Genomic DNA, 19,897 nt, shown 5'->3' on the forward strand with positions numbered 1-19,897 from the left:
AAAGCTGCTTTGTGACAACACCTGTTGTAAAAAGCGCTATATAAATAAACTTTGCTTGCTTGCTAGTTTTACATACTTTTCTATTGAAATCCATTATGGGACAAATTTAGTTCCAACTGACATGGGTGGTATCATATTATATGCACATTCTAATGTGTATGCCTGTACTTGTGTATTCTGTAGACTAGACCTGTAGATACTGGTGAACTTTTTAGGTAATGTCCCTGTTCATGTCCTATTAAGCACAATTCATCACGTCATATCATTTAAAAGACACAATTCTTGCTTCATTAAAATGTAATGACTTTTTGCCCATCTCAAAAATGTATTCTGATTTTTGACTGGGGAAAAAAAATTAACAAATAATAATATAAGGCTTTCCCTCCTCCTCTCACTGATTGTCAGACTAGCGCAGACACTCTCTGTGATATCGTGTTTCATAAGAAAACACAAACATTCACATTGACTTGCAACTAAGGTTGCAATGGTATAACAATTTGACTCCACTTTGCTTTTCCCCCGACTTCTCTTCACCCATGCACACACTCACACACACAAAATCTCATTTATTGACTTTAATCTCCAGATAAGATCTTGATATGACACTGAAAAGTTTAATTATGCCATTTAAATGGTTATGTGAATGAACTCCAGTTGAACTCTATGTCACTTAACCACATCAAATGACTGATCTAAAGCTGATCATTCCATGTATTCTGTAGCCATCTCCTCTATTCTCCAGTCCTGGTCGATCACAGGATGTTCAAACAAAGCCCCTTTGTCTAAACAGTTGCCTTCATGGTCAAATGAGTAATGTTATAGTCTAATAGGGTTAGAAAATCTGGCCAGAGGGTAGCATGTGGGGTGACTTTGTTAAGCTTCTCCTGACCTTTAGTTAAATCTCACTACACTCTGCTGAGTTGTGTGTACTATAGAAATGGTGAAACTGTAATACAGTAGAGATGGCAAGTAAGTTATTGGATCGTGTGGTATGAAACCCAGTTGTGTTTTTTTGTCAACTTTGGACTGCTATTGCACCAGATCACACTGAACTGATCTGATAGTTTCACTTCTGACCAGTCTCTTTCAAATTCTAGAATTATCCAATAACAATGTATCGCTGGTGGCAAATGGCTTCACTTGACATGGCATGCATCAACCCAGAGACTGCAGCACACACAGACCTTTGTTTACATTGGCTGTACTTTACTCCTCCTTAGAAATTGTTAACCAAATAGGAATCATGTGAAGACTGCCAAGCATTTGGTTTGTGCTTTGAACTTTGCTCACCCCCATTTGACACACCTTTGCTTCTACCATTACTTATGTTACTTTATTGAGAGGGAAACATTAAAGAAAAAAAGAAGATGATTTCACTAAAACCAACAAAATATGAGAACAATTATTTTCTTAATCTGATTTCTATGGATGAATGCTGATAAAATCATGTGATATTATTGTAACATATTAAGCCCCAGTCGCATTGCAGTGTATTATGTATTTGACTCAAAAATTGTTGACAACTAAAATCCTCCATTTTGATGCAGTAAACAATTTAGCAGAATTTCAGCTGTACCTAGCAATATTGAAAATGAGGAAACTGTGCAAGATGGTGGCTACAAAGCTAGCTGATTCACCAACAATAAATGGTAAAAATACAAAATAAACAGTTCTGAAATTTAATACTCCCAAATAACTCTCTTTTATATCCATTTATAGCCAGGATGAAAGGAACTAAATAAATTGTAAAGCCTAGACACTGCTAAAATTAGAGTGTCCTCCATTTTGGCTCTTCAGTGCTACTGCACATAGACCTGCCCCTTCAGATGTCATCACAGCCAAAACAGTTCTGCTATTGGTTATTCATGCAGTGGCACAACAGGTATAACTAGGATTAAAGGATGACTGACAAGTGTAGCCTAACTAAGGCCCACCCGACATATGCAGTAAGAATTGTTTCAGATTTTAGTTCTCATAAAGTACAAGCTACTTGATTAACCATAACAGCACCAGTATATGTCTGTTGATGAAAGAGAGCTTGAGAGGAGATAATCATATTGAGTACCCAAGCATGCACCATACACACTATGCAATTCCCTTTCAAGTTTCTCTCTCAGATGAATTCTGTCACTCGCTTGTGAGGGAACTCTATTTCCAAAAATGCAAGCTTTGAAGTCAGCAGGCAAGTGGGGTCCAGACGGCTGTGGCTAAGAGCCATATCCGTTGCTCTGGGGGTGTTTCTGACATTGCCTCCCTTCTTCTGTCTCTCAAGACATTGCACCATGAGTTTCAGTTATTGGTCTTTGGCTGCTATGAGTAAGGAGAACCTAACTGTAAATGCCAAACCACTAGTATTTCAGCAACTTTCACTTTTATGTGGCTGTTTAGAAAAAGGCCACAGTGATACTGGTCATCAGGGAGAAAGCTGTGATTAATCCATGAAGACTGTGAAGTTTAACTTCAGTGTCAGCCAAATTATCACAGTCTGGCTATTAGCCCAACATGAGTCAGAGCCATAGCAAAGACAGAATTGGGCCTCGTCTTGAATACTGTGTTTCTCCTCACTATATTACTATGTCATGAATACAACACAACGTAGCCACAGGCTAATAGGCAGAAATGTACTCTATGTCATCTTTTTGAGAGATTTGGTTTTCAAATGATTAAGCCACTGAAGTGGGCCTGTTCTGTGGATATGTGCGAAACTGAAAGTGCAAAACAAAGAATATCACTCATGCCTCATTTTCATAGTGTTGTAGGTAAGTCGCCAGTCACACCAGCAAACTCCACATGAACCTGAACAACTCTGTCTCTGTTCCATAGAAAATAATAGCAATTCTAGCTTTTTTCAAGAGAAAGCCACAGTGAGATTTGACTTAATTCACTTTACCATAGTTTCTAACATGGTCTTAAATCTTGATTCACAATTTAGAATAATAAATCATTGATGTTACTGCTTCTCGCTGCAAACTAGAACCTCAACCAGTGCTACCAGCATACACAAATCAAGTCATTCCTAACAAAAAATGTTTTGATTACTGTATTATGGCAAATTCTGAAGTAGAAGGTTGAAACAGACAACTAAATATTGTCTTCTAAAAGATAAGGCCTTCAAGGCGATGACAGTGCATCAGTAAGTTGAAACAGTCAGAACTGCAAAAACGTGGGGAGCATTTATGCTTACAAAGAACCAGAACTAGACTCAATATGTACATAGAAAGCTAGCTTGCAAACAGATTTTCAAATGCTAAAAATATAGAAAAATTATTAACTTCAGAAAGTAAATTTTAATGTAGTGATTACTCAATTGTGCCTTTTACCACACAATTGAGGCATTCCAGCAGTACACATGATTAAGTTACTTTAAAACAATAAATATTCACTTATCTTGTAATGTGTAACTTGGGACAATTTAATCAGCAGCCAATCATTAAAAAGCTTAGTGGCCTTTGTCTCAGATGAACCATACAAGAGTTTTGTATTTAATTATATTTTCTTTTCAAAATGAGCAACAAACAGAATTGTTTTTTCTGTTTATCCCCTCTATTTGTCTTATGATTAATCTCTCAGAACACAGATTTCTGCTTGTTTTGGTTCCGCAAGTTCAGACATGTATATCCTGTTTGAATCAGCCAACGTCCGTTGCAGTATTCAAATTTGATCTTTAAAAGAGCGACTCACTATGTACGCGCAAATGCCTGGGGATTTTGACAGGAAACCACATCACTTCTCATGCATCAGCGACTACATAGTCTTTAGTGACTCCAAAAAGGGACAGGCCAAGAGTGTCACATTTTGCTCTAGGGTTGCCTTAGTTTCACTGTAAGAAGAACATCATATTCATTCATTGGAATTTCAAAGCTTCAGCATCTGTGCCATCTCTATACACTATGTATACACTTTTATATCTTCTGAAAAATGTTGCACTATTTTGAAGGAAATTAATCTTTTATTTTAGCTTTTTTGTATCTTCCCTCTCTTGCTGGCATAATTAATGGGCTACAGTTCAGTTTCAGTTGCACATGTGGCACATCTGGCCCCACACCTTAATCATTACTTACTTTTTATGCTCTACTTTGGTAGCCATGGAAACTGCTGCATGTTTGGCAGACTGCCTTTGAAGCCAGCAGTAGATGGAGGAAGGGAGGGAGGGAGGGAAAGAGTGAAAAAAAGAGAGAAACAGCAGAGGGAGGGGTGGCAGGCGGGTGTGTGTGAGCTCTCAGGAATTGGCCTACATCCAGTGTAATCATGGTGCAGAGCTGAAATGAGGCCTTTGGCAGCACACCAGGTTTCTGAGAACAAAGATGTGAGGCTCTAATGTTGGCAGTAGAGCCTGCTTGGCATCCCTTACTGTTTCCCAGCAGCCCCTGCCATGGCTGCCTGCCAGCCACCCCCCTCCTCCCACGCCTGCTGGGACTGCAAAAAGGATCTGAATAAAGAGAGAGACTTGTTTTTATCCAGGCTCTTCTGCTCTGCTCCAATGACATCACCTCTGCAGCCTCAAACCCTCGGATTCCAGACGCCCAGTGCAGAGTGCTTTTTTCCCCTTCTTTTTCAGGCCCTCCATTTTAACAGAATTCCTCCATTTTATAATTATTGTATGGTGCTGTTGCAAGAACATTTCATATTTGCTGTTTTGAATGAGTAAGAAGAAACCAGTCTATGTTTTGCCCAATATTTACAAATGGTAAAGGGCTAAGAAAGAATATTGGTGTTAAAAAGAAAGCATTCACTGCTAAATCTGATTTGAAAAGAAAAAATGGCAACACTGTAAACAGGATGTGGCTTGTCAGTAGGGGGATCCTGGTAAGCACTGAGTTACCATGGTAACCTGTTCCTGAGAAAATTGTAGCCAATCAAGAGGAGTAAAAGATCCTTTGCACACTGCTTTCAAGCATGTTAGCCTTTCCTGAAAATCAGAACAAAAAGACATTTTGTGTGATTTTCAGTGCTGAATGAAAAGGTGCATTATGCATATGGGTATGCAGTGGACATCAAAGGCATGTGAACCAGGTAAAATCACAAAATGTTTTTAATGTTACCATTTTAACAGATTTCCATGAAATAAACTAGCTAGAAGGACTTTATTTTCAGTCTCATACTGCAGCTGCAGCGACAAGATTATATAACTCTGAAGATTCTCTTGGGAGGGTAAAGAGAAAAACACAAAGGTTCTGAGTAATGTACTGCATATGCAGAGGAAAAAAAAACTTCTGAAGAAATGCATACTAAGCAGCACTGTTGAATAAAAGATGGGCAACCAAAATAACAAGCAGGCTCACATTGTATTGCACCAAAGTCATCAGCAGCTTACACACTGATGGATTCATGCTAGAGGAAGGGTATTCCCCTACACCTACCAATCACAAGACTGTCCTCATAGTGTCAAACAGCAAACAAACCACGTGTCAATTTATTTCAGACTCCTTCCGCCTTTAAATGTAAACTGGAGTGAAAAGTTGCTCTTTAAGATTACTCCACACCCTCAAGTAGTTCTTCGAAGCTTCCTGAGTAATTTTTCTTTCTGCATGATTAAATGATTCCTCGCTGTGGTGGAAAACCTTTTGTATAGGGGTCTTCAAGACCCTTTTAAATGGTTCTATATAGCACCAAAAAGATTCCACTACAGTTATAAATCTTAGAACCCTTTTTGGTAGTACACACAACCCCTTTTTGCTAGGAATGTAGCTGCAGTTTAGCCTCTAACCAACCGTTCCCACTACGAGAAAAACAGTAAAATGGACACATTCCTAACATGCGATTCATAGTACTGCAATGTGAAACCACAATGAGCTTTTGCCTAGTTTTCATGAGTCACTGTCTGACAGCTGTGAACTGGTGGAACTAAACAGTCCTATCTGAAACTCGATCGGTCTCTCATAAGGCAGAGATTAGGGCAGAAAGGAATGAGTCGTCCAGCTGGAGATTTGCAATTTTCGTGGGCGTCAAATGGCACCATGCAGTGTTTCTCTACTTACATCAGGCCACTTGTGTGAACTGCGCATGCTCGCTTTCCTTGGCTGCGGGCCAAGAGGTTTGCTGTTTGTCGAGCAGGGCGAGGCGAGCTGTTGGTACGTGACTAAACATCTTACTTCCTCTTTCCAACGTCACGAGGGCTTGCGCTAACACATCCTGCCTTGTGTCTGCAGATTTCATATGCGTTGCCTCACCAGTGGAGACCTGAGCTGCAGTTACTTGGAACGGATCCAAGTCATAAAAGGAAGCACTATGAAAACAAACGGTTACTTATTTGCCAGCCGCCCAGGTCAATGCGCAATGTGTAGCACTTTGTGTCAGCTCATTGTCATCATCGGCCATTTTAACGGGGCCGATTTTTATTGTGCTGCTCCTGCCACAGGCCCTGTAGACCTATTATTTTCTAGCCTTGAAGTTAGAAAAACGCCTGGTTACTTGTGATAAGCTAGGGAAATCCCTAGCATCCTTAAATTTCAATACACAGGCGTCGTAACCGAATTCAGAGTTTCTGTGGCGTAACATCACTGATGACGTATTGATGCAATAACTGAGGCAGCCTGTATATTTTACTGAAGGGACGAATATAACAGAGATTCTGTAATTTATCGGTCTCATAAATCGACTGAACTATTACTCGGGAGTATAGCACTTAAGTAAGCACTAAGTTATGTTCTTACTGAAATGTATTGCGCTATGTTTAATTCTGTTTATTTTTTCTCTAGGTATCAAATATAGGTATCAGGATTTTGTTTCTTGCAATATTTATAATTAGCAAGATACGTTCTCTGCGTAGACAACTAAGCACTTTTGTAAGTCGCTCTGAATAAGAGCTCTCCTAAATGCTGTAAATGTAAATGTAACCTATTACTCAACCTGGTTTTAACTTATTCGCTGCAAGAACTGCAAACTGCAGCTCGAGCACCCCATAGAGCATGCGTGGAGGAGGAAAAAACAACTGACGACAGATCGCGTGGTTTGTTTTGGGCTCAGTGCCACTGACATCTTTTTTCTGTTTTAGTCCAAAAATGCAGACAGTCTGTTTTTATTGACGCTTAATTCGACTTTATTCAAATGTAATCAACATATAAAACAAATCACCACAGTAAGCTGCATGTCAAGTCAGTTGTGTTAAGAGGCTACAAAACCTAGAACCATCTAAAGTGGTGACTGCTCACCATGTCCATTTCCCGGAGGGACAGTGTGCCCGCAGGCTGTTCCTGCTCTTCGAGCGAACGATGACGTTCTACACGGAAAATGCTGTTCAGAATTGTTTTCTGAAATCGTCCTTTCAGAGCTGCCTGTATGTTTTTCTTTTTTGCATTTGATGATACTGGTTGCTGTTGTATTTCTGGCTACGATTCAAATCGTTCACTGAAATCAGCCCAGTCTCCCTCACAGCGCATGCGCCAGAGGGGGGCTGTCGAAGAATCAAGTAAATAGAACAGAAGCTGGAACCACAAGTTAGCGTTCGGCAATGACGTCACTGCTCCACATTGCGCTCGCAGAGTAATAGTGAGTGAGTGAGCGAGATAGATAGACGTGCGCCGTAGTAAAGTACACGCTACTATGAAGTTCTGAGTGTAACGTAATTGTTATAGCCGTTGTCTACTCAGGGCGACCTGGAGAGGGGAGATTTACTGTATATAGATTTTTACTGCTCCGAGCGACACACGAGGGCATTTTCTGAGAGGATTTTCGGCGTTTTTCCTTTTAACGAAAGAAATGTCGTCTGCGGCGGTAGCTGCTTCCAGAAGGCAGTCATGTTATTTATGTGACTTGCCCCGCATGCCGTGGGCTATGATTTGGGATTTTACCGAGGCTGTCTGCAGAGGATGTGTTAACTACGAGGGAGCGGATCGGATCGAGTTTGTTATTGAAACTGCAAGACAGCTAAAAAGAGCCCATGGATTTCAGGAGGGTAGATCGCCAGGTCCAGGGAAACAGCTCTCGGGGAAGGACATTCAGGCAGGAGATCCGGGTTCACGGCCACCTCAACCACTGGACCGCTACCCCATCTCGTCTGACCGTCCGCCCAGGCTGGGACCAGAATACCAGTCTGGAAGGCAGACGAATGGCATTCCCGTTCCTAACGGATTCTCTAAACCAGACGATCCACCGGAGCTGAACCGCCAGAGCCCTAACCCTCGAAGGACTAGCACTGTCCCCCCGAATTCAGTACCTTTAGGAAACGGCAGCATGCCTCCCGTTCATGCTATTAACGGCAGGCCAGGACCGATTGGACTACCGGCTGGTCTCACGGCGGCTAGCCCCATGGAGCTTGGTGGTAAGCGGCCAGCCTCCGTATCAAGCACGGAGCACGAAAGAGAGGTGAAAGACAAGCACAGGCCGGACAGCTTGACTCCAGATATCAACGAGAACCATAAAACCAGGGCTGATGACTGGATAAACAAGGGCAAAACGGTTAGAGACCTAATGGCTCTCAACCCATACGACAGCAGATTTAAAAAGGACGCCATGCAACAAAGGATGATGTACGAAAGCGCCCCTGCCTCCAAATCAGGTACCGGAAACCGATCTTATTTTACATTCATGATTCACTGTATAATACATAATGCTTAATAACTGCCTTTGTTGTGACCCGGTTAGCATTTTACTGCAGCGTCTGAGCTCATTTGAGGGAGTTGAGTGTGACATGAGTCAGCTGCTGTGTATCAGGGGTGTCAACGAAAATTTCCGCTGATCAAAGCAAAGCTAATCGCTTTGCATGTGACGCATTTCAGTTTGCCTCATTGTTACGGTATTTTCGCGGTGCCATGTGTCTGCAAGTGCAACACCGCAACAGATTTAAGCGACTTTAAAATTCAGCTTTTGTGCTCACGTAGGCGAGACACTGCTGTTTCAGCTTTACATTGCTAGGCTAATGCTAAGATTTAACCGCCACCCCCTTGTTTTTGTTTCAATCTCACAGACAGGGGGAAGCATCCCAGGAGCATGAAGCGAAAAGCCTCTCCCGAGCCAGACGGCGAGGCCACCGCGGGGAAGCTCAACGGAGACCAGTGGCTCCCGCCGCCCGGAGATGGCATGAAGCTGCCCGCAGCGGCGGCTCCGGCGAGCTTTGGCACGTCCACAGCATCGCCGCTGTCTCGCGGCACTCCGCCCGAGGCCGCGCACAACGGCCAGTCACCCATGGCAGCGCTCATTCTGGCGGCGGATAACGCGGGAGGCGGCAGCTCACCTAAGGACGCGAACCAGGTGCATTCGACGACGCGGCGGAACAGCGGCAGCCCGCTCTCGCCGTCGTCCACGAGCCAGCGGAGGGGGGCAGCGACGCGGGAAGGGTCCGGCGCGGCCACCCCGCACGCGGCGCCAGCCGACCATACGCACCCGCAGAGCGTGCCGGACTCATCGGTGCCCGGCGGCATGCCGCTGTGCTGCACGCTGTGCCACGAGCGCCTCGAGGACACGCACTTCGTCCAGTGTCCCTCGGTGCCCTCGCACAAGTTCTGCTTCCCGTGCTCACGAGAGAGCATCAAGCAGCAGGGCGCCACGGGAGAGGTGTACTGTCCGAGCGGAGAGAAGTGTCCGCTCGTGGGCTCCAACGTGCCGTGGGCGTTTATGCAAGGCGAAATCGCGACTATCCTGGCAGGGGACGTTAAAGTTAAAAAGGAGAGGGACCCGTGATTAGGACACGCCAACTTTCCTCTTTTCGAAAATGTCGAAAAAATACGAACCTATATAAATAGCCTATATAAATGCGAATATCACAAACATCCGAACAGAAATTAACGGACTTGTACATACTGGACACATGAGATGTGCATATTTCGTAAACATTGCTGTATACTTTTTTTTTTTTGATTTTTTGAATACTTTGTGTTTCTATATTTTTGAAGATAAAGATATGTACTCATTATAACTGCTTACGTTCCTCTGTCAATGTTTAACGATTTCTCGATGTACCTTTAGGTATGGTGGCAATTCCTGTTAAACGTAGAATGTGACTAATGCAACTCTACGAGCACTTGGCAAAAGTGAAAAAATGCTTTTAGCTGTACTTGTATGCACTTGTTTAAAAAACTGCCAAATACATTTTTTTCTGATCTTGTATTAATTTAGTGTCTCTGTTTACTGCTTGTTGGATTTAACAGTAGGAGATAAGAGGGGGTTGTTGATGGTGGGGACGTGGATGGCATGTGCTGAACATGGTGGTAGTTTGTGTGTTTCTAGCCACTGTAATTGGTCTGGGGCGGCGCAGGAGATGCATGACTAGTTGGAGATGGAAATACATGTTGTCATATTTTATTAGGCACCTTTGACATTGTTTGGTTGGACTCCTAAAGAATTCAAAATCACCTTGTAGCCAGAGGCTGGTCAGTCTGTTTTATATTAATTTAGGCCAACGTCCAACAGGAATCAAGTAGCTGCCTGTGAAAAATCGCACACATACTGGAAAATTATGTTTTGAGGGCAGGCACACACCCCAAAACTTTCACTAAGAGAGTAACATTTATGTTCTGTAACTGCATTTGCATAAAATGTGATATGTGCAGCTCTCCCAGCAACCATAAAATTAACATCCCCATTCAAAGCACCAAGAGGATATGATTATTCTGTGGGCTGGAAAAACAAGCCACGGTCACGTGACTGACCATGGAATTCCTGAGTCATTGTCCCTCGTCTGCCCTTGTTCAGTAACACAGCCGTGCCAAGGTGGACTGCTTTAGGCCTGCTTGTTCTCGTTTGCTGTGGTTCAGGGCAATGTGAAATCTTCTATGCAAATCTAAAATGTGTTTGAGTTATTCCCTCCACCCGCAGCAATTGAAGGACTGCAGTGTGTTTTTAAACACTGATGACATGGTTGTACTTGTTTATAAAACACACATTTTGCATATTTTCCCTGAGCAATAGATTTACAATAGGAACGCCAACCTACCCTACGAGAAAAGGACATGGAGTCCTGTGTCAATTAGTAAATAAATACATTGTTGCATTGCACAAAATTATCTTGAATTGCTATGCCTTGTTTTGGTGATGTTTGGTGACCCAAATTTGTTCTGATTAAATTAGCAGTCCAGAAGACTCACACTAAGGGGAACATTTCCAAATGGCTGGAGTGTCAAATAGTATGTGTTTTGCAGTGTCATCTACAAATGCTTTCAACAGCTTGCATGTTGCGATATGATGAATGTAAACAACTTATGCCATTGCACATTCCTCTTCTCAGTGCTGTCCACCTTTTTACTGCCACGCCTCTTTTTCAACATCAGAGTTGTAACACACTGCCCTTTTCAAGATGGATGAGAATGTAAGGGGTATTTCCTAATTTTCTAATGTTCTTTCTGTAATGTTGTGACAAATATTTTTTACGTTCAACCTAAGACTAAGTGTTCCCCCCAATCCAAATATTTCTTTATCTTTAAAATTCACATGATGAGTGAGAGATGCTATTTTGATTAGTGCCAGAATCCATCATAAAGGTAGATAACTAATAATAAGGATATACTAGTTCCACAGTTAATCAGTGGACAGCCCAAATGAAGGCTTGTAGCTTCCTTTGACTTGGAGCTATATTGAGCCATGCATGTGGCCTTTAAACCCTGCCTTTTCTGTAACAGGAGACTGTGCTGTTGCCTAGTTACATGTTGCTGTAGTAAACAGAAGGTGCTATGTTGATTCAAATGCCAGGAACATTAATCCTCCAGGCTTCACTGCCTTGCTTAAAAGGGGAGAGACAGAAAAAAGGCACCGTACGGCATTAATGGTCAGTGTGTCTTCATTTATAAACTTGGTCATGGCTGTATTTACAATTCTATCCACACATATAGGGATATTTCTGAAAACACGTTGTTTTGCCTCTGTTCACATGAATACAATGTTTTAGGTCACAGAAACTGAGCGTTTAGGAAAGTCTTTTCATTTTTTTAATGTAGAAAGGTAAAAGGTGTTTTTGTAAACATTATACTATTAGCTTGTGCATTGTCATGGCTGTATTGCTGTGTTGAGCAGGCTTTAGGACTCAGCGTATCTGCCGATGACCAGATTGTTTATGTGGTTGTAATATCGAATTTCATCAGGTGTTTATATTATTTAGCTTTACTTTTTTAAGTCCACACATATGAATCCCTTGTTTGGTCATTCCTTGTTTCCTTAATACTTTTATACACAGCCATTGCATTGTTGCATTTGTAACATGCTGGCATGCCCTCTCTACAACTGTGCTCCATATGTCATGCAATACACATGCTCTTAATGTTCTTCTCAAGGCTTTTGACATCAAATGTCATGAGGTAGGCCATGACTGCCATCTCCCTGAGCTGACATGTTGAGTGTTTTCAAGTTGTTTTTGTGTTCTCAGGTGGATAGAGACTTTTAAAAACACTGTAGGCATGGACAGAGAAAATTTTTGAAAGTAGACAGGAAAAAGCATTATCAGAAATATCCGGATATGTGTAAAGGGGGCCCAAGTTTCTCTTAACGTTGCCGTTAGAAACACCACTGTGCTGCCTGGTTAATCAGTGACATGAAACTTCATTTGGCATGGTCTGATTGGGAAAGAATGGGTATGCCTGTTGTTAAACTAAACTTGGCCTTTGGACCCTGATGTTGTGTTCTTATCTGCTACAAAAAGATCTATAAATCAGTGGAATGCAGTCTGTTAACCTCAAATGCAGAGATTAGACTTTGCGATTCAGTCAGCATTTAAAAGGATGAAGGGTTGTGTGTTTGAGGCTGACTCTTTTCATTGGCAGTTCAACAAAGTTCCAGTAACCACTCTAAAAATTAAATGAACACTAGTGATTTTAGTATGTAATAAAGTTAAATATTACTAAAGACTTCCATATTTTATTACAATGTTTTTTTTTTTTTTCCACAATTTATTACAAGGAATTGGTTTGCATATTGTATACTGTTAGAGCAGCTTTAGGCAAATTCTCTCCCTGTAAACATACAAAATGTAACCATCAAAAGTCTAAGAAGCTAAGAATGTGTATCATTATTGCCTTTGTGCCATTGCCTTGGTTAATTTCAAGGCCATGGGGTCATATATTAGTTTCCTTAACCTAACACTTTATAGATAACTTTTACTACTTACTAAGGAATGTCCATAGTATGCAGAAAAGTGCAAGGAACCTTCCACATGTCACTGAGTACAGTCATTTTTACAGGCCAGTTAATATTTCACAACATCACTTGGTCAAAAGGCCCCACCTTTTGGGGTGCTTGCCAGCAAACTATTCTGTAAACCGCCAAATCATTCTTTTCCCCACCTATCTGTCTTGTTTGCTTGTGAAACATCTTCCATGACTGATTCAGTATTTGTATTAACTTTGACCACAGTAACTGCAGGTTTGTTAGTCACTCATAGAAGAGATGTGGCAATAAAAGGCTGTGTGAATTCACAGAGGTCTGATGAAATTCAAAGAGCTTTAAGGGCACTCAACCTTTACAAATATGTGAGCAAATGTCTCTGCCATGTTTAATGAGTAAAGCTGGCCTGCTGTCCTGTTTGTAGATTTGTAAAATATTGCAGTGTAAATGACTGATAAAAAAAACTAGGACTCACAGCTAGGATCATCAATTAGTAGCTGTCGGGCAAGATCCTGTGCTACCTACCGAAACAGATAAAAATAGGAAATATTTCATCACTGCCTAATAAAAAAAAGATACGCTATTATTACTTCCATTACATGTTATTGCCATTATAAATAAATGAGTAGACACCTTTATGCAACATTTAGTCTATTGTTTATTGAAATGATGAATGTGTACATCAGTTTTTGACATCTTTCCTAGCTAGCTCATTTTGTTTTGAGTGTTAGTCCACCCATAGTCAAAGTTCTGTGACTGGCAACAAGCACTATGGATTTTCATGAGGAAAAAAATGTGAATTTAAATGATATGTCTTATCAGTCTTACCTGCCAAATATTCAGTGGCCAGTATTATGAAGAAATAAAAAAATGACATACACATGGGGCCCCCTGGTGGCTTCGGGGGCCTTAGTGAATGCTTATACTGCTTATTGCTAGAAACAGCCCTAGGTGAATTCTTAAATTGATTTAGTTTTGATTTAGTAATCTAACACTGAATAATCCCAACACCTATACTGATACTTTTTCATATTTTCATATTTCTACAGTGGATATTGGATGTATTTGAAAGTCTTTGCACTCTGCCAGATAGAAGCCTGGCTGTATGTGTCTATTCACTGAACTGTTTTTGATTCTCAAAAGGAAACACAGAGATCAAATGAATCAACACTTCAGTAACAATCTGCTAATCACTGCACAGCATGTATGTGTAAGAGAGGGAGAAAGAGAGTGAATATGGAACTATCTGTCATATCTTGCTGGCTGTGCTATGCCACTGTGTCTGTCATTTCTCACCACACTCCACATCATTTGAGCTTTGATTACCCCCAGCTGCCAATTTCTGTTTTGAAGCCCCAGTTGTTGCGCTAAGACTGCGTCAAGTGAAAGGACTGAGAGGACTTTGTGACATTGTGAATGCGTTTTGTTTTTTGTCTGTTTTTTTCTCCCTCCAGTAGACCCTGTATTTGTTTTTTTTGCTGCTTTTTTCTCTCTGTGGAAGCTTTGTTGTTCCATAAAAGGACTGTTTTTCTTTCTCTTTGTATCTCTCTCACTCTCTCTCTCCTTGTTTATATTATTATTATTTTGCAAATGTTGTATGATCATCAGCTTCTTTTCGTTGATCATGTTTTCTCCAGGTACTGCATATTTCTCATAATTCTCCTGGTTGAGTGTTTTGTTAGGAAGATGCATTCGAACAGCTGGCAAAGTCACAAATACAAATGATATACTCAAACCAGTACCAGGTTACCCAATTTAACCATTTGTGACCTATCACCTACTACTACATTATCTGATACTGCATGAATTCAGCAGACCAGATGACAAGTTGGCAAACAATGTAGGCTTTGAAGTAATAATATTAATGATACTTTAATTTATTTATCACAATGCACATAAATGATTGTAACATTGAGCCTGCCTGTAGTAAATAGGGAGAAGATATGTTTTTTTTTATAGTGAATGATGTCATTGGTCTATCATTTGCCCCAGTTACTGATTATCACTGAAATTCCAACAAGTAGTAGGGGTTAAATGATGTTACAATTTGGTGATGTGACAATTTTCTGACTTTGTGAGCTGACAAGGACATCTAAATGCACCATTTAACTGAAGATTCTATTCTGGTCCTAGATGGCCAGTGTCCAGCACAGTTTGAGGATTTCTCTGCTCAAACACACCTAATAAACATGGCAATAAACAAAGGAGTTGAAACATGTTTGAGCAGTGCACCAGACTATACTGGATGCCGGCCTTTCTGAAGTAGGGCTTTCACTATCCATTATAGTACTAATTGGTTTTTAAAAAATGTATGTTCAGTAAATTTTCCAACTTGAGGCTAAGTCTGAGAGTTATTGGAGGAGACTGTTAGCTAAGTCTTATCTGTTGAACTGGTTAGCCTAAACCTAGTTTTTAAATGAATTTTAAATGAATTCTTGCATAGTGTACGATTAGTAAGATTCGGGCCTTATTGTTGATTTAATTGCCAACTAGCCTTTGCCAGTTTATTGAGAAAGTAATTTTAATCCATGTGTTTTTATAAATCTTGAAATTGGGTAATATTGACAGCCTTTGAAATATAGGATAAGAAATTTATAATAATAATATAATAGAGTAGAAGATATTTCACTAAATCTGGGTCTAGATGGCTGATACATTTACTACAGGCTGGTACATATAAGACCTAATTGTTGCTGATAATATCCCTAGGTTACTAACTGAATGTAGGCCAGTTCATTCACCACATTTTGGTGTAAAAAGCCCTAGTTTTTGCTGTGCTGCATATAACACATGACATTAGTTCAGTACCACCGTGGGACTCAGAAGAAACCAAGTAGAAATAAAAGCCCTGGATATAGCTGCCTCTTTAATGAAGCTATGATATAGCATGATAAATCCAACACACACTTTAATCCCTTGAAAGAATCTATGCTAAAAGGGGAATGTGGTCTGCATTCACCGAATCCCAGTATGGCTGATGCACCAGTTAATTTTAAAGCCAGTGAGGAAAAATTAAGGTCACCCACAAATTCCACATTGAGGACACGGAATACATCTCTTTTTCATCAATCAAAATGTCCCTTTGGAGTTTAGCACCATGAGCTTGAATGCTGGCATCTCTTCCCATTGCTCAGAAAAGCTATAGCCCTAACTCGCAATTAGGTTGTGTGGGCTAAGATCCAGGATATCTGTAAAAAATAAAAAAAGAATCTGCTGGATTGCTGGGTAGGTCCTCTGAGCATAGCTGGCCTGGTTTTTCCACTTGAGGCAAGTAACTAAAATCTGAAACCTTGATATTAACACAAAACATACAGACAAATCAGAGAGAAAAAAAAATTGTAACACTGATGACTGATGAAACAAAATGTAGAAAAATACGTTGATATGTTGAAGTAGTATGACAGCTATAAAAATTTAGAAATATAGTGTGAGTTCAGCAAAACTGGGACATCAGTTAACATGCGATGAATAAGCTTCATGCTTTATTGCTGTTTGAATTAAAAGAGCCAATCAAATGTAACTATGAATAATTACCACAAGAATTTCATTCAGAATTTATTTTCACTGGCCTGGTATCATGATTGTGGCTATAGTCCTAATTTGAAATTGGTCACTGACAAAATAGAATGCTTTTCTTATAGAAAGATTTACGTATACATAGATGTTAGACGGGAGAAATCAAACAGAAAGATCTTTTATTTTTGAAAATGATTGCTTAGCCAATAAAAAACAATGTATAATTTTACAAAATTATATTTAATTATTTGGCCAAGTTAAAAAAAATTTCCCACTTTTGCTGAACATGGTAAAGTGAGGCAGAGTTTTCAGGTGCATAGTTAAGTAGACATCCACCACGCAAAACACACATCTGCAAAATAATAAAATGGCCTGTGCGCATTTTATATTTATCATTTTTTACAATATGTTAAACTCAGCAAATAAATAGAACATGTGCACAATATTGACAGAAAAAACAACACATTATATTTAAGCTTGTTCCCTGCAGAGTATGTGTTTACTTATTTTTACTTCAAAAATCAACAAAATGTGATTTCACTGGGGGTGTTCAGACTTTTGCAATGACTGTAGGCACCAACATTAGGCTACTAGTGGTAGCCAGACTTCTTGACAAGGTCAGAGAGTGAAAAGAACGCATAATGCAAAGTGAGAGTTGAAATATAATGGAGGAACTAAATGGAATGTGGTGAAGTCTACCCTTCAGAGGAAGTTGTTTTTACACTCATTAAGTCAGTTTATGATTGTGTAGTTAAATATGATGTTGCTGATCTTATGATATTACTGTATTGCCAGTACACTACAGTAAATATGTATTTATAAACTTTACAGACAACCTATCCCTGGTCCCTAACTGTGTTTCAGAGTCTATTTCGTCCAAATAAAAACAATATCAAATACACATTTAACATATTACATTTAAGTGGCTTGTAGTAACTGAAGAAAACACAAAAGATATAAATATATAGCTTTGAGTTGACACTACATATTTTTTTTAATCATTTGTAATATTTATGTAACAATTGTCTTTGCTCCATGCATTAAACAAAACAGAAAATTCACTTGGTTCTTTGTTCTCTTTGTCGGTGCATTTTCTGTTTATTTGCAGCTAAATATGTCTCTCTTTTCCTTTTCTCACCACTCTCATTCTCTTTTTCTACCTTTCTATTATGTGCATCTCCTTGTGATGTGCTCCCACTCTTCATACGTTGCTGTGATGCTGTGACTCAGGCCTGTAAAATGGAAATAAATAAATGTGTGCCACTTTTAAATCTTGGGCTGCTGCCAAATCGGAGACAAAATGAAAGAGGGAAGGAGATGAAATGAGACAGAGGCGGATTCAAAAGCTCTCTGCTTTCACTAATGCCCCTTTCTTTCCAAGCTAAGGCATCATTCACATACAGAGCCTTGGATCAGAGCTGATAAGGCTTCCAAGGGAGCACACCAAAACCCTGACAGAGAATCAGAATGAAAAATTGAGGCCATACTGCATGCCACAGGACTGAGTAAAGAAAAAGAAGATGAAGGAAGTGAAAACTGGAATTAGGATAGGCTTGCAGAAGAAAGAGTGGTACTCTACACAATGAATGCATTTTGTTAAAAGCACTTAATTTCACTCTTATTTAGCAAAGGGCTGCAGCATCAATCAAACTGAAAGTGAGAGCGCTGTGTGAGAGTGCTGCGTGTTGTCTTGTTCTTTCAGCCCACACTAATTCTCGGTAGATAATGAACAATTTGGCAGCCACTTGTTTATTGTAATAGTAATTTGGTAATGTTTTCTTTAATAGTGCCCTACAATCTAGGTATTACCAGGTAAGTGTAAGTTCAAACTCTGAAGACTAGGTAATAATTTGGGGTAACATGATGAGAAGCAGGCACATGCACAGATAGACCCACAGAGGGTCCTTGAGCCCCTGTCTCTTTACCCTCCTACAAGTCACCACTTGGTTTGTGTGTATAATAACATTTTTTATATTGCTTCCACTATTCTTCAAGATCCGTTTCAGCATGACTCAGCTCAGCCTCGCTCCAGGTTATGTGTAGGATTGAATCATTGGGCTCTACAAAATTCATCACTCTTAATGTGCTGCCTCTGGTGTAGTCTTGACCTCCTGTGGTCTCTTAGTATCTCTGACCTGCCATTCATAACCACAGCGCTGGAAATCCCACTAAAAATGCTGATTATCTCTTTGAGAAAGCATCACATTCCATAAAGTGGTTATTTTGAACAAAAACCAAACATTATGTCGGCAACAAAGGGTGTTAATAACTTGCTTCACCGAGTTTTTATTATTGTAAAAAATCAGGAATTTATACTCTTAACTCTACATTTTCCTGAAACATAATTACACTGTCTCTCTTGATAAGAATGATTGCAATATTAGGTCTAATTCATGTTTATGTTGTCCTTTTTTCCCTTTCCCAGCTCCCCCAAAATGTCTGTGCACAGGCCTAATGATAAGTTCCAAAACTGTTTACATAAATTACACTGAAATGCACGACAGGTTTTAGCTATTAACTGGGTGAGTGTGTCCTACAATTTTAAAAGTATTGTGTAATTATTCTGGGGAAAATAATACTAAGAAACCAGATAGTCAAACTAAACTATACTGAAATGCGTAACAGATTCTAACTATTAAGCCGAGCTGATAATGCACATAGTAAAACATCAAAAAAGTGAAGAATTGTTCAGAATAACAAGGTATTAAGTACAAACAACAAACTTACACGAAATTTCACTGTAATGTGACAATGTGACAGGGAAATGATCATACAAATGACTGGGTAGTTGTATGGGTAAAAAGGTGGTACAAAGACTTGGCATAATAGTCTTATATAGTATGTCTTTGTCTATTACCTAAAAACAAAGTGAATCTGGGCTATTCTTTACAAAGCATTATTCTTTATCATGGTTTTACCAGATCTTTACCATTTACTTAGAGATGTTTTCGATTTGCTTTTCTGCTTAAATGTGTAAAACTACAGTGAAATTTAGTGTGTTGGTACTACCTTACTCTAAATAAATACCCAATTGGTAAATGTCCTTTGTTAGCTTAATAGTACTTCAGATCAGTTTTGTTAAACTATCTTGTAACATACACTATATTGCCAAAAGTATTCACTCACACATCCAAATAATTGAATTCACTTCCATGGCCACAGGTGTGTAAAACCAAGCACCTAGGCATGCAGACTGCTTCTACAAACATTTGTGAAAGAATGGGTTGCTCTCAGGAGCGCAGTGAATTCCAGCGTGGTGCTGTGATAGGATGCCACCTGTGCAAGTCCAGCCGTTAAATTTCCTCGGTACTAAATATTCCACAGTCAACTGTCAGTGGTATTATAACAAAGTGGA

General features: G+C 39.9%; 1 protein-coding gene across 1 annotated transcript; it reads left to right on the forward strand.

The window, feature by feature from the left end:
• Window positions 1-6,912: 6,912 nt before the first annotated feature.
• Window positions 6,913-10,937, forward strand: irf2bp2a (interferon regulatory factor 2 binding protein 2a). Its single transcript, XM_036574751.1, has 2 exons — window positions 6,913-8,497; window positions 8,906-10,937. Exons 1-2 carry the CDS (start codon window positions 7,699-7,701, stop codon window positions 9,616-9,618), a joined length of 1,512 nt encoding a protein of 503 aa, XP_036430644.1. The 5' UTR covers window positions 6,913-7,698; the 3' UTR covers window positions 9,619-10,937.
• Window positions 10,938-19,897: the final 8,960 nt, after the last annotated feature.

This window comes from Colossoma macropomum, unplaced genomic scaffold (genome assembly GCF_904425465.1).
Source record: "Colossoma macropomum unplaced genomic scaffold, Colossoma_macropomum, whole genome shotgun sequence".
NCBI lineage: Eukaryota > Metazoa > Chordata > Actinopteri > Characiformes > Serrasalmidae > Colossoma > Colossoma macropomum.